The 20,292-nt window shown below is 42.6% G+C and overlaps 1 protein-coding gene across 2 annotated transcripts in view; it reads right to left on the bottom strand.

Moving 5' to 3' along the window:
- The window catches only part of LOC132391576 (folliculin-interacting protein 2-like), a 96,317-nt gene that overhangs the window by 50,511 nt on the left and 25,514 nt on the right, over positions 1 to 20,292 (bottom strand). For both annotated transcript variants that reach the window (XM_059964945.1, XM_059964946.1), the window contains exon 2: positions 13,749 to 13,875. In XM_059964945.1, the coding sequence (XP_059820928.1) occupies positions 13,749 to 13,875 (127 nt within the window). The remainder of the gene's footprint in view (positions 1 to 13,748; positions 13,876 to 20,292) is intronic.

Below are 20,292 nucleotides of genomic sequence, written 5' to 3'. Positions count from 1 at the left end.
TACGGGGGTTTGCGAGCACAGAGCTTTGGAGCCTCTGCACCACGGGGGGCAGGTTGAGGGAGGCTTAAAAGTGAGGCTGAGGATTTCGAATAAAGCTTTTTCTGCGACTGCAGTTACCGACTCCGTGTTGTAATTTTAGCGCTGCGTGTAGCACACCGCTACACAGTAATATTTAAACTTGGGTGGCAGGGTGGAGATGCGTCTCTACCAAAGGAGGCTCTCCTTCCCTCCGCTAGTCTGCACGTCACCCTTGGGCAAGGTGTAGTACCTGCTTAGCACACCACCACCCCCCCAGCTCCCTCAATCAGGATCACGTGAAGCTATGGGAGTAGGTGGTGGGTGGTCGTACGAGCAGCTGGTGCACATCACAAGTCTTGGTTATGACACCACCGATGCCAAGCAGACAATTCTGATGAGTATTAATAATGGCTGAGGTCAACTGTCTTGTAAAGGCACTGCCCAGAAGGTGGTAATGGGAAACCACTACTGCACAAAAAGTTGCCAAGAACAATCATGGTCAAAGATTATGACCTCACAAATCATACAACATGTATGATGATGATGAATATTTGAGTAAATGTAAATATTGTTTGAGTAAGCATTCTTTTAGTTTAAAGAACTGCGACTTAAATGTAAAAATATGTAAATTGCATACCTCATGATGCCATGTGATAGGTGCATGTCTTGCTTAAAGTAAATGACAAAGTTAGACTCACATTTCAGGTTCTCTTATTTTCCTTTCAAATAGTTTTCATATTTTGGAGTTACAAAACATAACAGATTTGGCTTTTATGCAGAATGTTACAGCCATTTTAACGACATCACCCACCTTGCTTCTTGGAAGGACTCCATTATCCCAACTTGTTTGATGGCGAGCTATTCCACACTAATACCTTTAAGATGGCTTCCCTTTTCCTTTACTGCAGGTTTCCCTCAACCACAGATGGCAGAGCTCACAAGAGTACTGTCTCTACTTCAACTGTACAAAAATGTTGGTATAGTAGGCTTAAGAAAACAGTGATCTTAACATCACAAAATTTCAGTTAGCTGGAGAAAGGATAAGGTGCAATCCAAAACAAAAGGTGGTCAATCTCAATGGGATGGAATTGGATCTGCTGCAGGTAAAACAGAATAATTCAACAGGAAAAGCTGCCTTTAAGGAAGAGATGGCTTAGGTATAGTTGAGATATACTTAATCAGCAGTTTGAAGAGATTTGGCATGTCAACAAATACATTCAAAAACTTCTATAGTTGTACCATGGAGAGCATTTTGACAGGCTGCATCGCTGTCTGGTATGGAGGGGCTACTGCACAGGACCGAAAGAAGCTGCAGAAGGTTGTAAATCTAGTCAGCTCCTTCTTGGGCACTAGCCTACAAAGTACATCTTTAGGGAGCGGTGTCTCAAAAAGGCAGTGTCTGTTATTAAGGACCTCCAGCACCCAGGGCAAGCCCTTTTCTTACTGTCACTGTCAGGTAGGAGATACAGAAGCCTGAAGGCATGCATTCAGCAACAGCATCTTCCCCTCTGCCATACACTTCCTAAATGAAGATTTGAACATTACCTCACTTTTTCTTTTTAAATATACAGTATTTCTGTTTTTGCAGATTTAAAAAAAATCTATTCAATATACGTAATTGATTTATTTGTCTATTTATTTATTATGTTTCTGTTAGATATTATATTTTTCCTCTCTCTGCTAGATTACGTATTGCATTGAACCGCTGCTGCTAAATTAACAAATTTCATGTCACATGCTGGTGATAATAAACCTGATTCTAATGTATTGCCATGAAAAGCAAAATGGAAAAAACAAATCCAGAGCTCTCCGGATGTTGAAAGAAATGTTGTAACTTTGGAAGTTAAAAGGTTGCATTTGACTAGAATCAGAATGCAAATAGCTGCAAGAACCAGGCTGAACATGAAAGAATAAGGGGAGGTGAAAATTAAGGATAATCAATGCAAAGAGGATATGAAAGAAAGATCAGTTGTCAGATTAGTAGTAAAAGAGTTGTACATGAAAGAATGCTGTTTGTCAAAGACAGAATGGGAACCCACACAGGAATAATGTTAAGATAGCAAATTAACACTTTGCATCTACATTTACTCCGGATATAGTGCTTTCTAAGTAATAGTGGAGAAGATATTTGAGACAGTAGACATGCTAAAAATCAGAGATATTGTTAGACTTGGCTGAATCCAGTCGTGGCAACTTGAATCTGTGGTTGAAAAACCAAAAAGGTGTAGGGGGCAGTGATTCAGATTTTTGTAACGTTGGGATCTCTTCCGGGGCAGAGATGACCTGTATAAGAGGGAAAGACTAAACTTGAACTAGAGGGAGACCAATATCCTGGCAGGTAGAGCTGCTAGTGCTTTCTGGATGGATTTAAACCAGATCGACAGGGATATGGGATTCCAGTACCAGGAAAATAAGAGGCTGGAAAGTGATGCAGAAGTCAGTGAAAGCAAACTGAATAGCCATGATAGGCAGGAAACTGGCAGGGAGCAAGGAAAGCCTAAGGAAAGTAAATACTATTTACTTCAATGCAGGAGGTCTCACCGGTAAAGCAGATGAACTAGAAAAGTAAATGGGAAGGCTTTGGGGGTGAACCGCATTAAAGGTTGCTTAAAAGACAAGTCTGTAGCGATGTGCTACACACAGCGCTGAAATAGCATCACGCAGTCGGTAAGTCATCTCAAGACTAGTTTATTCAAACTTCGCAGCACTGGCATTTAATACCTAGCGCTCGCCCTCTCCGGGTGGAAATGAGGTCAGAGGTTCATTAACAATGTCTCCCCCCACGCGCTGGCTATTTGTGAGCAGGTTCGCCTGTGCAGAAAGTGGGTCACAACATAACCATCCACCCCCCCCCCCCCAGAACCGGCGATACACCCCCCAATGTCCACAATCTGGATCAGCCTCTGTTTGGGAGGACTGCCTCTGCGCTGCGTTGCCTGAACCTTGACCGGCTGCGCCAAGTCCACATGGGCTGGTTTGAGTCGGTCCACCGTGAAAACCTCCTCTTTCCCCTCAATGTCCAGAACGTATGTGGACTCGTTGTTGTTGATCACCCTGAATGGCCCCTCGTATGGCCGCTGTAGCGGTGCCCGGTGTCTGCCCCTTCGTACAAACACAAACTTATAGTTCTGCAGGTCTTTGGGTACATGGGTTGGGGTCAGTCTGTGCTGTGAAGTCGGTACGGGGGCCAGGTTGCCGAGCCTCTCACATAGTCTGTCCACGACTGCTGTGGGTTCTTCCTCTTGCCCCTTTGGGGCTGTTATGAACTCTCCTGGGACGGCCAGAGGCGCGCCGTACACCAACTTGGCTGACGAGGCATGCAGATCCTCTTAGGCGGGCCATGAGAGCCGACTTCAAGTGACGGTGGAAGTGTTCCACTAGTCCGTTCAACTGTGGGTGGTAGGCAGTAGTGTGGTGTAGCTGCGTTCCCAACAGGCTGGCCACAGCCGACCACAGGCTGAAGGTGAACAGGGCGCCTCTGTCGGAGGTAATGTGGGATAGTACCCCGAAACGTGCTACCCAGGTTGCAATCCGTGCTCGGGCACAGGAATCGGCAGATGTGTCGGTGAGTGGGACCGCCTCTGGCCATCTTGTGAACCGGTCTACCATAGTTAGGAGGTACCGCACTCCTCGGGACACTGGTAGGGGGCCCACGATATCCACATGAATGTGGTCGAACCTCTGGTGGGTGGGTTCAAACTGCTGTGGCGGGGCTTTGGTGTGCCGCTGCACCTTGGCTGTTTGGCACCATGCACATGTTCTGGCCCCTTCACTGACCTGCTTGCGAAGTCCGTGCCACGTGAACTTGCTGGAGACCAGCCGGATGGTTGTCCTGATAGATGGGTGCGCCAAACCGTGTATGGAGTCGAAAACTCGCCGCCTCCAGGCTGCCGGGACGATGGGGCGAGGTTGGCCAGTAGCCACGTCGCACAGGAGGGTCCTCTCACCTGGGCCTACGAGGAAGTCCTGCAGCTGCAAACCCGAGACTGCGGTCCTGTAGCTGGGCATCTCGTCATCTGCCTGCTGCACCTCCGCCAGTGCTGCAAAGTCCACCCCCAGGGACAGGGCCTGGACAGCTGGTCTGGAGTGTGCGTCTGCCACGACGTTGTCCTTTCCTGAGACATGCTGGATGTCCGTTGCGTACTCGGAGATGTAGGACAGATGTCGCTGCTGACGAGCCGACCAGGGATCGGACACCTTCGTGAACGCGAAAGTTAATGGTTTGTGGTCCGTGAACATGGTGAATGGCCTGCCTTCTAAGAAATACCTGAAATGCCGGATTCCCAGATACAGTGCCAACTGTACCTGGTCGAAAGCACTGTACTTGAGTTCGGGTGGTCATAGGCGCTTGCTGAAGAACGCCAAGGGTTGTCAGCGCCTGTCGATGAGCTGCTCCAGCACCCCACCAACTGCTGTGTCGGATGTGTCCACCATGAGTGTGGTCGGAACATCCGTTCTGGGGTGCACCAGCATCGCAGCATCTGCCAAGGCTTCCTTGGCTTTAACGAAAGCGGCCACGGCCTCCTCGTCCCAAGTAATGTCCTTGCCTTTACCCGACATCAGGGTGTACAAAGGGCACATGATACAGGCTGCTGAGGGGAGGAAACAGTGGTAGAGGTTCACCATACCAACGAACTCCTGCAGGCCTTTGACCGTGTTGGGCCGGGCAAAGTGGCGGATCGCGTCTACCTTGGCGGGCGGAGGTGTTGCCCCTTCTTTGGTAATCCTGTGGCCCAGGAAGTCAATGGTATCGAGACTGAACTGGCATTTGGCCAGGTTGATCATGAGGCTGAAATCACTCAGGTGGGAGTAGAGCTGGCAGAGGTGGGACAGATGCTCCTGGCGACTACTGCTGGCTATAAGGATGTCGTCCAAATAGATGAACGCAAAGTCCAGGTCGCGTCCCACCGCATCCATTGGCCACTGGAACGTCTGTGCGGCATTCTTCAGGCCGAACGGGGTGAAAAATGCTGTTTTGGGCATGTCTTCAGGGTACACTGGGATTTGATGGTATCCCTGGACAAGGTCTACTTTGGAAAATATTGTTGCCCAATGCAGGTTTGCTGCAAAGTCCTGTATGTGTGGCACAGGTTAGCGGTCTGGGGTTGTAACCTCATTCAGTCTGCGGTAGTTACCGCATGGTCTCCAACCCCCAGCTGCTTTGGGCACCCTGTGCAGGGGGGAGGCCCATGGGCTGTCGGACCTCCATACGATCCCCAATTCCTCCATCCTCTTGAACTCTTCCTTCGCCAGGCGGAGCTTTTCTGGGGGGAGCCTTCATGCGCAGGCGTGGAGGGGTGGTCCCTGGGTCGGGATATGGTGCTGTACCCCTGCGTGAATTGCGGTGTCAGAATCGATGGAAAGTCCGCCAGGATTCTGGTGAATTCGTTGTCCGACAGCGTGATGGAGTCCAGGTGTGGGGCCTGCAACTTGGCTTCACCCAGGGAGAACGTCTGGAAAGTCTCGGTATGTACTAGTCTTTTCCCTTGCAAGTCGACCAGCAGGCTGTGAGCTCGCAAGAAGTCCGCCCCCAGGAGTGGTTGGGCCACCGCCGCCAGTGTGAAGTCCCACGTGAACCGGCTGGTGCCGAACTGCAGCTGCATTGTGCGGGTGCCGTAGGTCTGTATCCTGCTGTCGTTTGCGGCCCTCAGGGTGGGTCCTGGCTTCCTGTTGTGGGTGTCGTACCCCATCGGGGGCAAGATGCTGATTTCTGCTCCGGTGTCGACCAAGAAGCGGTGTCCTGACTGTTTGTCCCAGATGTACAAGAGGCTGTCCTGGTGGCCAGCCGCCATAGTTATTAGCGGCAGCTGGCCCTTGCAGGGCGGGCGACGACAGCGGGCTTTTGCGCCCCACCACTGGTGGTAGAAACACCACTGTTCACTGGCCTCCTCACTCCTGCCTCTGTGTTGTGTGTGCCCCCCTGCCAGGCCTGGTCTGGTCTGCTGTTGGGTGCGTGGCCTGGTAATCTGACCGATGGACGCCACGCTCTCCCTCTTGGCTTTCCACAGCATGTCCGCCCGGGCCGCCACCCTCCGGGGGTCGCTGAAATCTGCGTCAGCCAGCAGCAGATGTATATCCTCGGGCAGTTGGTCTAGGAATGCTTGCTCGAACATGAGGCAGGGCTTGTGTCCGTCAGCCAGGGCCAGCATCTCGTTCATCAATGCTGACGGCAGTCTGTCTCCCAAACAGTCCAGGTGAAGCAGGCGGGCAACCCGCTCATGCCGTGAGAGGCCAAAGGTCCCAATGAGCAGCGCTCTGAATGCTTCCTATTTGCCTTCTTCCGGGGGGCGACTGTATGAAATCCGTAACCTGGGCGGCCGTCTCCTGGTCAAGGGTGCTCACCACGTGATAATAACGTGTGGAATCAGAAGATATCTGCCGAATCTGGAACTGGGCTTCTGCTTGGCTAAACCACACGTCGTCGCAGCATCCAGAAAGTTCACAGTTTTAGCAAAACTGCGTGAACAGATGAAGAGTCGGTCATCTTTGGTCCAAATACCATTCGGACCGTCGGGGTCACCAATGTAGCGATGTGCTACACACAGCGCTGAAATAACGACACGCTATTCAAACTTCGTGGCACTGGCATTTAATCCCTAGCGCCCGCCCTCTTTGGGCGGAAATGACGTCAGAGATGCATTACCAAAGTCTCCCCCCGCGCGCTGGCTATTTGTGAGCCGGTTCGCCTGCGCAGAAAGTGGGTCGCCGCAAGTCTCCAAGGACTGACCAGGCATAACCAAGAACACTGTGAGAGGTACAAGAGAAATTACAGGATCCCTGGCTGAGATATTTGCATCGTTGTTAGTCACGGGTGTAATGGCAACAGAATGGAGTACAGCGAAGAAACACCTGGCATCTGTAGGCCAATGAGTCTAACACCTGTGGTACATCAGCTACTGGAGAGGATTCTGAGGTACAAGATATTCATACATCTGGAAGAACAGAGGCTGAATAGGGGTAGTCAGCACGAGTTTGTGCATGGGAGATCAGGTCTTATGAACCTGATTTGAGCTTTGTTTGATAATGTGACCAAGGAAACGGATGAGGGCAGGATCATAGACTTGGTTTATATGAACTTCAGTCAGGTCTTTGATAAATTTCTATATGGTAGACTGCCATGGAAGATCAGGTCACATGAAATCCAAAGAGCTGGCTAACTAGATGCATAACTTGCTTAATGGTAGAAGGCTGTTTCTCACACTTGAGGCCCATGACTAATGGCTGCCTCAGAAATCAGTGCTGGGCCCATTGGTCTTTATCATCTATAATCAATGATTTGGATAGGAACATACACGGCATGGGCAGAAAGTTTGCAGGTGACACTAGAATATGTGGTATACTGGATAATGAAGGAGGTTATCAGAAATTACAGGGGGATCTCAATAAGCTAAATGAAAGGGAATGGCAATTGGAGTTTAATTTGAATAAAAAAAAAGTATTGCATTTTGGAAACTAAATCTAGGTGAGACTTTTACAGTGAAAGCCAGGGCCCTGGGGAGTATTATAGACAGAAAGATCTTGGAGTACAAATACATGGTTCACTGGAAGTGGAATTATAGATAGACAGGGTAGTGAAGGTGGCTTTTGGCATTCTGACCTTCACAGATCAGGCCACTGACAAAGTTTGGGAGGTCATGGTGCAGTTCTACAGGACGCTAATGAGTCTGCACTTGGGTTATGGTGTCCAGCTTTGGTTGCCCTGCTGTCGGAAAGATGTCATTAAACTGGAAAGAGTACTGAAAAGATTTACAAGGGGGCTGTCAAAACTTGAATTATAAGGAAAAGTTGGAAAAGTTTCATTCTCTTGAGCATAGGAGACTGGAAGATTGATTTTATAAAGTATAAAACTGAGGGACATAGATAAGGTGAAAGTATTGTTTCCTCCCCCTGCGGCCCCCCCACACCCACACAGTTGGGAAATTAAGGCCTAGAAGGCATAGGGTTTAAGGTGAGAAGGGAAAGATTTAAAGAGGAACTCGAGGATACACATACACACGCGCGCACGCACAGTATATATGTTTTATTATATATATGTATTCTGTACCATATCATAGATTGGATTATAGGCTTGTATGATATCCCTGCTCATTCTTCTAAACTCTTGTGGACTGACCTTATCTCTCTGCACATATCAGTCTAGCAATCATCTGCAGAGGATAAGGAAATAGATTTCCCATTACTATGGTTACGCAAACTTTACTTGATCATTTTGGAAAATTAGGAAACTTTCCAGAGGTTCCCCACCCCCACTGCTCTCCACAGTTTGGCTTAATTTTCCTCTTTTCCCCAGGGAACATTGTGGCTCCTAATTACAGCAGCGTTAGGCCATCAGCCTTAGGAGGATTACTGGAATTTACCATCTGAAACAGAAACTGAGGATCTGAATAAGCATGAAATTATTAGAAAGAATAACTATAGGTCAATGTCAAACAGGAGTGTTTAAGATGGTTGTGGACATGCAAAGGCATTTGATTTTGTAGTGGCAGAATATGACAGGTTCTGCAGGCTTAAATTCATAATACAAAGTTTTAGATGAAGGAATGATGGATTAAATGTAAGCTTGAAGTTGCTAAATAAGGAGTTATGGAGTATTGAGCATGGAAAGGGAAAGTTAGAAAAGTTACACATGCATATTAATTAGCAAATGGGCAAAATTCTGGCAGATAGAGTTCAGCGTTTGGAAACATAAAATTGCTTCAAAACTCTGGTATTGGACAACTTGCTGAGCCATTTCAGGGGCAATTCTAAGTTAACCACATTATGATGTCCAGAATTATACATGGGCAAGGATATCAGCAAAGTTCAAAGTTAATTTATTTTCAAAGTACATATATGTCACCATATACAACTGAGATTCATTTTCCTGCAGGCATACAAAGCAAATACAAGAAACAATAGAATGAATGAAAGACCGCACCCAACCAATGTGCACAAGACAACAAACTGCAAATATTTTTAAAAAAACAATAAATCGAGAACATGAGATGAAGAGTCCTTGAAAGTGAGTCTATAGGTTATGGGACCAGTTCAGTGATGGGGCTAGTAAAGTTGAGTGAAGTTATCCCCTCTGGTTTAAAAGCTTGATGGTTGAAGGGTAATAACTGTTCATGTACCTGATGGTGTGGGTCCTGAGGCCCCTGTACCTTCAACTTGATGGTACTAGCAAGAGGAAAGCATGGCCTGGGTGGTGGAGGTCCTAGATGATGGATGCTGCCTTCCTGCCACAGTGCTGTGTAGATGTGCTCGATGATGGACTGGACCGTATCCACTGCCTTTTGTGGGATTTTCCATTCAAAGGCATTCATGTTTCCATATCAGGCTGTGATGCAACAAATCAATATACTCTCCACCACACATCTATAGAAGTTTGTCTAAGTTTTAGTTGTCATGCCGAATCCTCAAACTCCTCAGTAGAGGTGCCAACATGCCTTCTTCAAAATTGTACTTACTAGCTGAGCCTATCATGTGTCCTCTGAAATGATAACACCAAGGAATTTGCTGACTCTTTCCACCTCTGATCCTTGATGAGAACTGGCTGATTTCCTCCTCCTGAAGTCAATAATCATTTCCCTGGTCTTGCTGACATTGAGTGAGATGTTGTCATTGTGGCACCACTAGCCCAGACTTTCAACCTCCCTCATATATGCTGCTTTGTCAAAACCTTTGATTTGGCCAACCACAGTGGTGTCATTGGCAAATTTAATATGGCATTGGAGCTGTGATTACCTCACAGTCACAAGTATAAAGAGTAGAAAAGAATGTTAAACACACAGCCTTGTAATGCACCTGTAATTGTGGAGATGTTGTTGCCAAACCAAACTAACTGGGATCTGAAAGTGAGGAAATAGAAAATGCAATTGCACAAGGAGATATTGAGCCCAAGTTCTTTAAGTTTATTGCTTAGTTTTGAGGGGATAACAGTATTGAATGCATCCTGATATATGCATCTTTGCTATCCAGATGTCCCAGGGTTGAATGAAGAGCCAATGAAATGGCATCTGCTGTAGATCTGTTATCACAGTATAACATCTTTGGATGTTATAGTATAAGATCTTTTTAACATCTTTGGACTATTTTTGCTGTGCCCATGGTCTGTTTTTTTTAAATCAATTATGGTATTGTCTGCACTGTTGCAACTATATGTTAACTATATGTAACTATATGGTTTTGTGTAGGTCTTATAGCTTTAGTTTTTGGTTTGTTGGGTGGTAGAGTTGGTCTCCTGACTTGGTGTGTCTGGGTAGTCTTGTTTTGTCTGGTGGGTTTGGAACTCCTTTCTGGGGAACATGCTAAGATGATAGCGCGATATTAATACGCAGCAGCCTCTCCAGATTCTGGATTTGGGGATTGCCAAACGTTACATGGATTTTCTGGAGTAGTCTGTTTTTGTGATATCATTCCGGAGGAACATTGTCTCATTTTTTAACTGCACTGCATTTGTGGTTTCTAAATGACAATAAACTGAAAGTCAATCAATTTATCTTGAAACACAGACCCCCATTTGTTTCCTTTTTCAGCAATTCAGTCCCTGTGTATCAAGAAGCCTTTGGGTCTTACTGACGTATCCGGACTGAGCCAGGTCTCTGTGAAACACAGAATGCAGCAATTCCTCATTTCCCTCCAATATAGCAATCCTGCTCTTAGATCCTCGGTCTTGTTTTCCAGCGACTATATATTTGCTAACAAGATACTGGGTAGAGGAACTTCCACTTCTTAGCATTTCAGTCTACCTTGGAGTCTTCCATTCTTCTCTCATCTAGCCACGCCTATGTACTTTTGTCCACTAAAGGTGCCATACTTGTATGCTTGAGAGTTAAGTATGCTGAGTTCTTCAGGAGATTGTGAAATCGTTAGTTCACTAAGACAGTTCAAAAACACATTGCTTAAAGTGAATTTAAAGGCTGCAGTTTGCAGTGAGAGCAATTAAGAGGTATATTTATTAGTTTTGTAAGCAGCCTGCTACATGTCACCCCCTTCATTCCCTGAAGTACACTAGAAACCAAATTAATTCATTTTATAATAATCAAGTTATTATTACATAACTAATTACTTCTTTCTTCAAATTCTAAATTGTAAAACAAGTTTAAATTCCACGGCAGCCATGGTAGGATTTGAACTCATGTCATTGGATTAGCAGTCAGTTAAGGAGAACTGTTCTGTCACAACTGCTCCCTATTTTAACATCTTATTTTTAACCACAGGCTGCTCAGCTTACCAAGCCTTGGGAACCCTGCAGCAGAGAGGAGACCTTTTTAAGCATTGCTTGCAAACCAAGCACAACAAAAGGTTTCTTCCCCTCTGGATTCAAACCAGTAAACACTCCATACCTCATGTCCCTTAAACATGAAATTGATACTGCCAATGGCCACTATCTTATCACCCCTGTTGCATTTTGCTACCCAAAAAGCCTCTTGTCGCAAATGGATACCCAACTTTAAAATGCCCCATTTCTCAGCCTCACACAACTCATCTACAGGTTCACATGCCAGCTGTGGAAAGCCCTATTAAATTTTGGAGAGAAAACATAAATTAACTTTTGCATGGGATGTGGCATAAACCCTAGAATTGTGACAGAACCTTTGTGCAACATTGGGACTCTAGATTACCTACATCTATATTGCATTACTTAGAGGTTGGAAAGTTGAAAAGATAACCAGGACTTTTTAAAATAAAAAGCTACTGATAAACTGATAGTTCTCATGAGATAATCCAGAATAAGGGAGTTATACAGATTTACGATTAAAGCCATGGTCCTCTGAAGGAAAGGGAAAACAAATCACAAGTGCTACAATAGAATTCTTCAGCACCTCCATTCCCACCCAGAAATGCATTGGATACAGTTCCAGTTTAAAATTTTATAAAGGAAGAACACCAAAGATATGAATCAAAGCATCACAAATGGAACTAACATTACAGAACAGTCCTTCCACAATTGAATACTGACACTAGCACAAGTGGTAAATGGTCAAATCCCATATCCAAGTTTGTGCACAACTCAACCCCAAAACCTTCTCACTTCCCCAAATGGCCTTCCAAGTTTAGGTAATTATTGATTCTTTCCTTCATCTTTTTTTTGCAATTGTCCCTTCATACATCTACCTCTCATTCTAAATCTCTCCCAAAATACTGCATGTTTTTCTTCTAGATTCCCCTTGAGCTACATACTACAAATTTTTCTTAGTCTCAACTTCTTTAATTTTGCAATGGTTTCTCCTTACAATTTTGGAGTTTTATTATTGAAAATTTGATATAAAACTGTGATACAATTATGGCTGATGAACTATGAAATGAAGACAATGCTGTTGTGCAAGTATGGAGATATTTTATCTCCCTCCCCCCACTATTGACTTGATGCATCTCAGAACACCCTGCTTTCAGAACTAACAAAGGGTTGAGGTGACAGAGATTAATTATTAATTATGATTACAATATCATGAATAACTTCAGGTCAGAATCTGCCTCTGAAGAGGATACACCTCAAATTAGTAATCCAGCAATGGGAACAAGCATTATTTTCAATAAATAATCCCAATCACATGTGGAGCAAGGAACAGAGTGACTGTTTCAGTTCAATGGTGTTTTGGCAAAATTGCAAGTTAGATATGGAACAAAACTTCAGTATAAAGTGGTAGTGTACCGGTGGGTTCGTGGCTGTTAAGGTTATGGTTAGAAGCATACAGAGAAACAGTCTGTGTTAAAAGTGGAGTCTAGAAGAGATTACTAGGAAATACTGAACAGGCTAGGGTTGCTTTATTTTTGGGGAACAGATAAGACCAAGGAACTTACTGAAGGTGCATATTATGACTGGCCTAGAAGGAATAAATAGGAATACCATACCCTATTTTCCTTGTTGGAGAGGAGGTTGCTTTAAGCAAGGGACCTGAATTTAAAGAAATTGATGAAAAAGATTAGAGTGGAGATGAGGAAAGTGATTTTCACCTTGGAAATGAAAAGGCTCTGAGCTCACTGACAGGAAGACTAATAGAAGCAGAAAACCTCACCACATTTTAAGTGTGTAGGTCCATGAAGTACAGGATCATATGCTGCTAGGTTTCATCAGGTTCTGTAGTACTCTTATAGCCCAGGCAACAATAGCCTCTTTCCAAGCTGCTCGATTTCTATAGTTTTATGAACCTTATGCACCACCTTGCAAGAAGCATATTCACCCCATCACAGGTTCTGTGTGACTACTACTGGTCCCCGCTATTAAATATGTTCTTTCCTACCCACAGATTCCTCATCATTTACTCCATTTCAATGAATCGTTGTGTCAATTTCTGCCTTTTCATCCTTGAATTGATTCACTCCACCACCAGTGGAGTGTGCCAAAACTATCATCTGACAGTTTCCTTCCCTCCGCCTTTCTTTCTTGAAGACATCCATACCTCCTCTCCAATTCTTTTAGTCATCTGCCTCGCTATCTCCTTGACATCAAGCTTCCATTTCATGATGTGGGAGGCTTTTATTCAGATTCAGACAGTAATAAAATTCAGGAGTTTCATTACCTTATTTACAAACTGCAAACTGTACATTTCCACCTCATGACAAAGAGGCTGCTGATTCATTTCTGAACATTTCCTCTCATTATAAATTGAACAGATTATACAATATACATATCACAAGCACCGAGAACTATACTACATCCATCACATTCAAAAGTTTCACCCACCCAGACTTTTATCTTTAAACAGTGATAAAAGTTCAATATAATTTCAAACCATTGCCATTACCTGCACTTTGGCACCGTCAACTCTGTGCACCGCTTTAGAATCAAAAAGAACATGTCTACCTCTCCTTTCACAATCCTGGTAAACAATCAGTCGAATCTGGTTAACATGAAACTCCGCAAGTGTCCAGCTGTAAAAGGAGGATATTAAGAACAAAAAATAATCTTTGATGTATTTTACCAAGTTAAATCATTCACATATTGCTTAAAAGAAATAAAAGTGTAGAATAAGATAATGGAAACTATTGCACCAAAATAACAGAGAGTAATTAAAAATTTTTGCATGATTATTGATGTGAGTGTAACCTTTTCTTTCTTGCTTTTGTGGCTATCTGGAGTAGAATTTCAGAGTTGTCCATTTGATAGTAAATGAACCTTTGAGCCTAATGGGATAGCACAATGCAGTCTTATGGTCATCAATGTTTATTTTGAGGTCTGAATGTCAAAAATTGCTAAGGGCAGCAGAAAGAAATCTACATTGAAAGGGAAGTGACCTTTTATAGCTTTACTTCTTAAAAGGTTTCTAGATGTAGAAATTGATGGTACAGTCCTATAGACTTGCTAAGACACACACACTCACACACTCTTAACTCCTGTCATTACAAAGCTTTCTACATTACATTACAGGATCTGGAAAGAGGATAACCAGTTAATTATAAATATTTAATTATAAGCCACATTTTCTACATCAGATTTGCTCAATTAAACTATCCTTATAAACAGCCAAGCCACAGAGCTTTAGAAACAGCAAATATTGAAGAATGTTGCTTATATCAGTAGAACTGAAACTACAATGTTTGGACAGGATCCATGAAGCACACGTCAAAAAGTTGATCAACATGCGGAGGATATGAACATATTTTGTGGAGTTACTGGACATAACTCTAGACATTTAACTGTATATATGTGTATACTATCAAATGATACAATGTTTCTCTGGACCAGGGTGTAAAGTACTGTGGTACCCATACCACATAATAATTTAGAAAATTAATAATTAAATCTATAAATGAATAACACATAAATAAACAAAGTGCATAAATATTGTAGGATACAGAACAGATTAACCAGTGACATTTTGAATATGATGTAGCAGGGAGTTCAGAAGCCTAAGAATGGCCTAAGGGAAGAAAATGTTTCCCATCCTGACTGTCCTTGTCTTTATGTAATGGAGTCTCCCGCCTGATGGTAGAAAGTCAAAGAAGATGATGGATAGATGGGTGGGTGGGAGGGATCCATGATAATACCAAGGGTTCTGTGTAAACAGCGTTCCTGATAAATGTCCCTGATGGATGGTAGGGAGACCCCTATGATCCTCTTGGCCATTCTCACAGTCCTTTGTTGGACTACATTGTTGATATAGCATCAATACAAAGACAATCTGGTTATGCAACATTTTGTTTAAAGCTCAAAAAGGCACAAATTGCAGCAAAATGTTATAAACACATAAGTGTAATAAATTGCATATCATCCACAGGTAATAAATGGAATTAGTAATTCTCTGACATTGGTCAAAGGTGATCAATACAAATTAGCAAACAAATCCTTAAAAATTGCTTAAGCACCATGATTTTTAATTTTAAGGGACGTTTTGGTATTTTTGTCACATTGGTTTTTATAATGTAGTTGATTTGTGGCTATTTTAAGCCATCTAACCCAACACCTGAAGCAAAGAACCTGGCACGGCAATGCCAAAAATTCCAGGACTTCGCTGGAGCCCAGAACTTGGTGGCATGGTCTCAAACAATTGAATGATTGCTCAATAGAATAGAGGGGAAAAAAATAACCCAAGCTGTGAAACTTCAGTTGAGTATACAGATAGTCCCCAAGTTATGATCATCCGACTTACGGACAACTCGTGCTTACGAACCAATGAGGGAGAACACTGTCCATCATTTTAAGTCGGATCGCGACGCTGAACGCCATTTTAAGTTATTGCCATTGACACTGTGTTGAGTGTTTAACTTTGTATTTGGCTTGAATTTTTCTTAGTAAGATTCACCCTGACCACCCCCCCCCCACCCCCACCATTCCGGTCAGCTGGTGGCGCAGTGAGATCAGCGAGTTCGATCCAGTGACAGACCGCTCCTGTGCCGGGTTGATGTCGATCCAGTGACTCCTGTACCATCCATGTCGGGTTGATGTTGAGCTCACAACTAACTCAACCTCGTAAAAGAAAACCCTGCCACCTCCAGTTTAAATACCCATGTGGAATATAGTGGAGGGTCAAATACCCAAATCCAGCACAGCCACCACTTGTCCTATTTAACCTGTATCAGTGAGGTGGTCAGGATTCAGCTGACCTCCGGAGCTGGCGGAGGTCGGGACCCGCCGCCCGCAGTGTTTTGGTTCCATTGACGGGAAGCGACCGTGATTGAAAATAAAGTGGAAATAATAAAGCATTTGGAAAGAGGTGGAACGCCATCAGTCATTGGAAAAGCATTAAGCTATAGTTGGTCAATGATTCAAACAATTTTAAAGGATAATGGATAAAGTGAGAATAATGGAGCATGTGAAACGCCCTGCCCTGATGAAAACTACAATTGTTACTAAGCAACACAGTGGTTTAATTATTGGAATACATACATCTCTTAAGTGTTTTATATGCATAGAAAGGTAAAATATATACTATATACTAAGACAAATGTTTGACGAACTGACGCTAAATAATACCGGATGTACTTGTTCCGACTTACGTACAAATCCAACTTAAAGACAGACTCAGGAACGGAACTCGTACGTAACCCAGGGACTGCCTGTATTCAGAGAAAAGTTACCCTCTATTCTGAGGGACTGCCTATGAAAGTATTCAATGTTAATGGAAGTATGATAGATAGAGCTTCAAATCTCTTATGTAAATGACCTACATACAAATTTAACAGCAACATGTTGACTCCACTCCTAGTACTAGTGAAGATTTTTTTTTTATGGTTGGGTGTACATGTCAGTTATCTGCACAAGTTTGAAGTACTCTGTACCATTATGCAGGTAAATGTTGATTAGCCTTTCTCCTTATGATTTCAAACATCAGTACTCAACCCAATACTGTTATTACTTAATGTACAAATAAAAAGGTCCAAATTTCTAATCTTGACATGTTTCAATTTCTGTTATAATCCCTTAGAGAATAAAATAACTGTTGATAAGGTTTTTGATTTTTGCACTGTCTGCTGATAAAGTCCTCATGCTAGAGAATTCATTATTTCTAATCTGCTCAATTAATCCAGTTCTTTGTTTTATGAAAGACTTTATTCTTCCTTTGAAAAGCATCTAAAACATAACTTGCAAAAAAATGCCACAGATCCCAGTAAGACACTTAGTAAATTTGCCAACTGACATCATCACAGTGACAAGTGAGATAGTCAGGCATGATATCCTTGTGATCTTGGAAAACCAACGAACAAACAAGCTGCAGTAACTCTCATCACAAATTCAAATAGTCTGTAGTCAAAGTCATGTAGATTTTCATTCATTATTTTCTGAATTCTTGATATTATATGATTAAATGAATGAAAAACTTTGAAGCTATTTTCAAAAGCTTGACAAAAACTTTTTGGCCTAATGTGGAAAAGGACCACCCTGCCTCCTTAAAACATATTTGCTCAACTTGCTAACCAGATCTTGGTGTTCCTAACTCTTTTGATCAAGCAGTTAGCACAGCAAGCTGAAAACTATGGTCCAAGGCTCAATACATGTTCAAAAGAAAAAGGAAAACCCCAAGGTGTTTTGTATGCTAACTGGAAAACAAGCCATTCTTCTTTAATGCAGATTGATGTCTGGTACAAAGACATTCTGGGAAACCATGCTCCAAGTAAAGATAAATAATCAATTCCATTGAAATTCCATGCCTACAAACAGATTAAAATGATTAAGTTAAAATCATTTTAACTTACTTGTATGCATGGATTTCTCAATTTGTGAAGACTATGTACTTCAACAGTTTCTATTATCTTTAAATTTAGTCAACACGATTTAATCAAGTTTGTCATTTAAATATATTCATGTAAATAACACATATAACCATATAATGTATATAGAAACTACACAATGTTCCTTCGAACCAGAGTGTAAGGCAAAATAGCACACGTAACACATGATAACTTAGTAAGGAAAGGTTAAAATCTACAGATCAATCACACATAACTAAAGTGCATTAATATTAAATATTGCTGGGTACAGAACAGATTAACCAATGATACTTTGATAACGATGTGGTAGGGAGTTCATAAGCTAGTCCCCCATGGATGGTAGACAGAGCCCTATGATCCTCTCACCTGTTCTCACTGCCCTTTGTAGTCTGATGCTCGACTGCTCCCATACTAGATGGAGATTCGACCTGAAATACTAATTAAGGTACCAAAAGAATACATGGCTTCTATCAGTCAGCCAGCCAATATTAACTCTATGCTCCCATCATTCTATTAAAACTAAAAGTTTGAAGGGTGTGAGACATCAATGAGCAATGGTCCCTGGCTGATGACCCTACAGCTAACTCAAGGGCAATGTTGGAGGTATGGCAGGCAGCAACGCCAATCAGGAAATATCTTCCTGTAAATCTCACTAGATCAAGTATTTCAAATGTATTTAACTGTTATTATTGGAAATGTTTCCATACACAGAATCAACCACAACTACTTATGAACTAAATGCACACAAAAACAACAAATATAATCTAGTTTAAAATTTCTTATCCACAGTTAATAATGGTAGAAAAAAAAATGGAACTAGAGATAGCATAGTCACTATTTCACTGTAGTAACTGCTTCACCAATGTACAATTGTCCAGGTAGGAAGCAGTCAACAAGCTATGTCTTTCTTATTTGGTATACATAATGATTATACTTCAGAATATTTTCCCCATGGCTATGCTGCCTGAAAATGGAAAGAGACAAAAGGCCAAGGCTAAAGGCATTTGAAATTATCTGTCAAAAAAAACCTTGTGATGATCAAGTTTGGAGATCAAAATCTGTTAGGAAGTGGAGAACAAATGGCAGGGATCTCAGGAGTCAATATAAAGAGAGTCCTTGGAGTACAAATTTAGAACTGCCTGAAAGCGGTGAGAAAGGGTAGTGAAAAAGGCATTTGGTATGCTCATGCTCATAGGCTGAGGCAGAAAGTACAAGAGAAGGAATGTTATGGTGCAGTAGCACAAGACATTGGTTAGACTGCACTTAACAGCATTGTGCACAGTTCTGGTCGTCATACTACAGGAAATAAGAAATAGATTGCAGAAGAGATTCACCTGAATGTTGTTGGAATGGAAAGCTGTAGTCATCAGCAGAAAAGACACACTCTTTTTTGCTTAACTCCAGCTTCAAAGTCCAGGACCCTTACAATTCACCGACTGCCACAACATGCCCACTGCAGACATAATCTCACTGACGTTCTACTCTGCTTTGGAGCACCAAGACAGCACCAAAACATCAGGCCGAAGTTTATCACTTAGAGCTCAGCATTCAATACCAACATCCTCTCAGCATTTACAACAAGCTTCGAAACCTGGGCCTCTAAATCCTCAACGTCATCAGGAGACCACTGTCGGTATGGATTGGTTACAACATCTTGACAATACAAGAGCAAGTCAAAGATATGTGCTTAGCCCATTGCTCTACTCTTCCTACTCATTACTGTGTGGGCACTCAAACACCAACTATAAATTTGTTGATAACATCACTGCTACTCATAAAATCTCAGATGGTGACAAGGAGGCACACAGATCAGTTGTTTGAGTGGTGTCAGAACAATAAATTTGCCCTCAATGTCAGCAAGAAGCTGATTGTAGGAAAGGGAAGTTTTGCCCTCAATGTCAGCAAGAAGCTGATTGTAGGAAAGGGAAGTCAGAAGGCAGCATTCATCGTGAAGGGCTCACCCTCTTCTCTTGGCTACCATCAGGAAAGTTGTACAGGAGCCTGAAGATCTATAATCATTCACTCAGAAGCAGCTTCTTTCCTTCTGACATCAGATTTCAGAACAGTCCGTGAACTCAAACACTACCTTGTTATTTTTGTAGCATTTTGAAATATATTAATTTATGTCTCTGCACTACACTGCTGCCCAAAAACAAATTTCACAATAATAATAAAACTGATGACTGTCAAGTCTTCTTAGGAGGACGTGTTTGAATAAGGTCATCTTTCATTTTTTTTAAAACTCCAAGGAATGGACACAAGAGGACCTGTAAATGCAATGCAACCCCAAAATAAAAATTTAGTTTCGCTTACCTTAGATGCTGCCTAACATACACCATTTTCTGTCAGAATCTAACATCTGCAGTTCGGTTCTGATATTCAAATTCTGAATTATTCCCAACACAATCATCTTTTCAGCCCAATAAAATGAAACATAAACAAAACACGGTTAAGCCAAAAAGAATGGAAGAGATGGCAATTTGTAAGTTTTCTTTAAAAAAAGAGATGCAAAACACATTTTAAATAAAAATCCATTAAGCATACAAAACCTGCAACTGCCATATGTGTCAATGATAACCAAATTACATAACAGATGAACCATTTCTAACTGAGCACTTCATTAGTTAAACCAGTTGAGTG

The sequence above is a fragment of the Hypanus sabinus genome, chromosome 3 (genome assembly GCF_030144855.1).
Source record: "Hypanus sabinus isolate sHypSab1 chromosome 3, sHypSab1.hap1, whole genome shotgun sequence".
NCBI classification, from domain to species: domain Eukaryota; kingdom Metazoa; phylum Chordata; class Chondrichthyes; order Myliobatiformes; family Dasyatidae; genus Hypanus; species Hypanus sabinus.
This window is presented reverse-complemented; position numbering and strand designations above follow the sequence as displayed.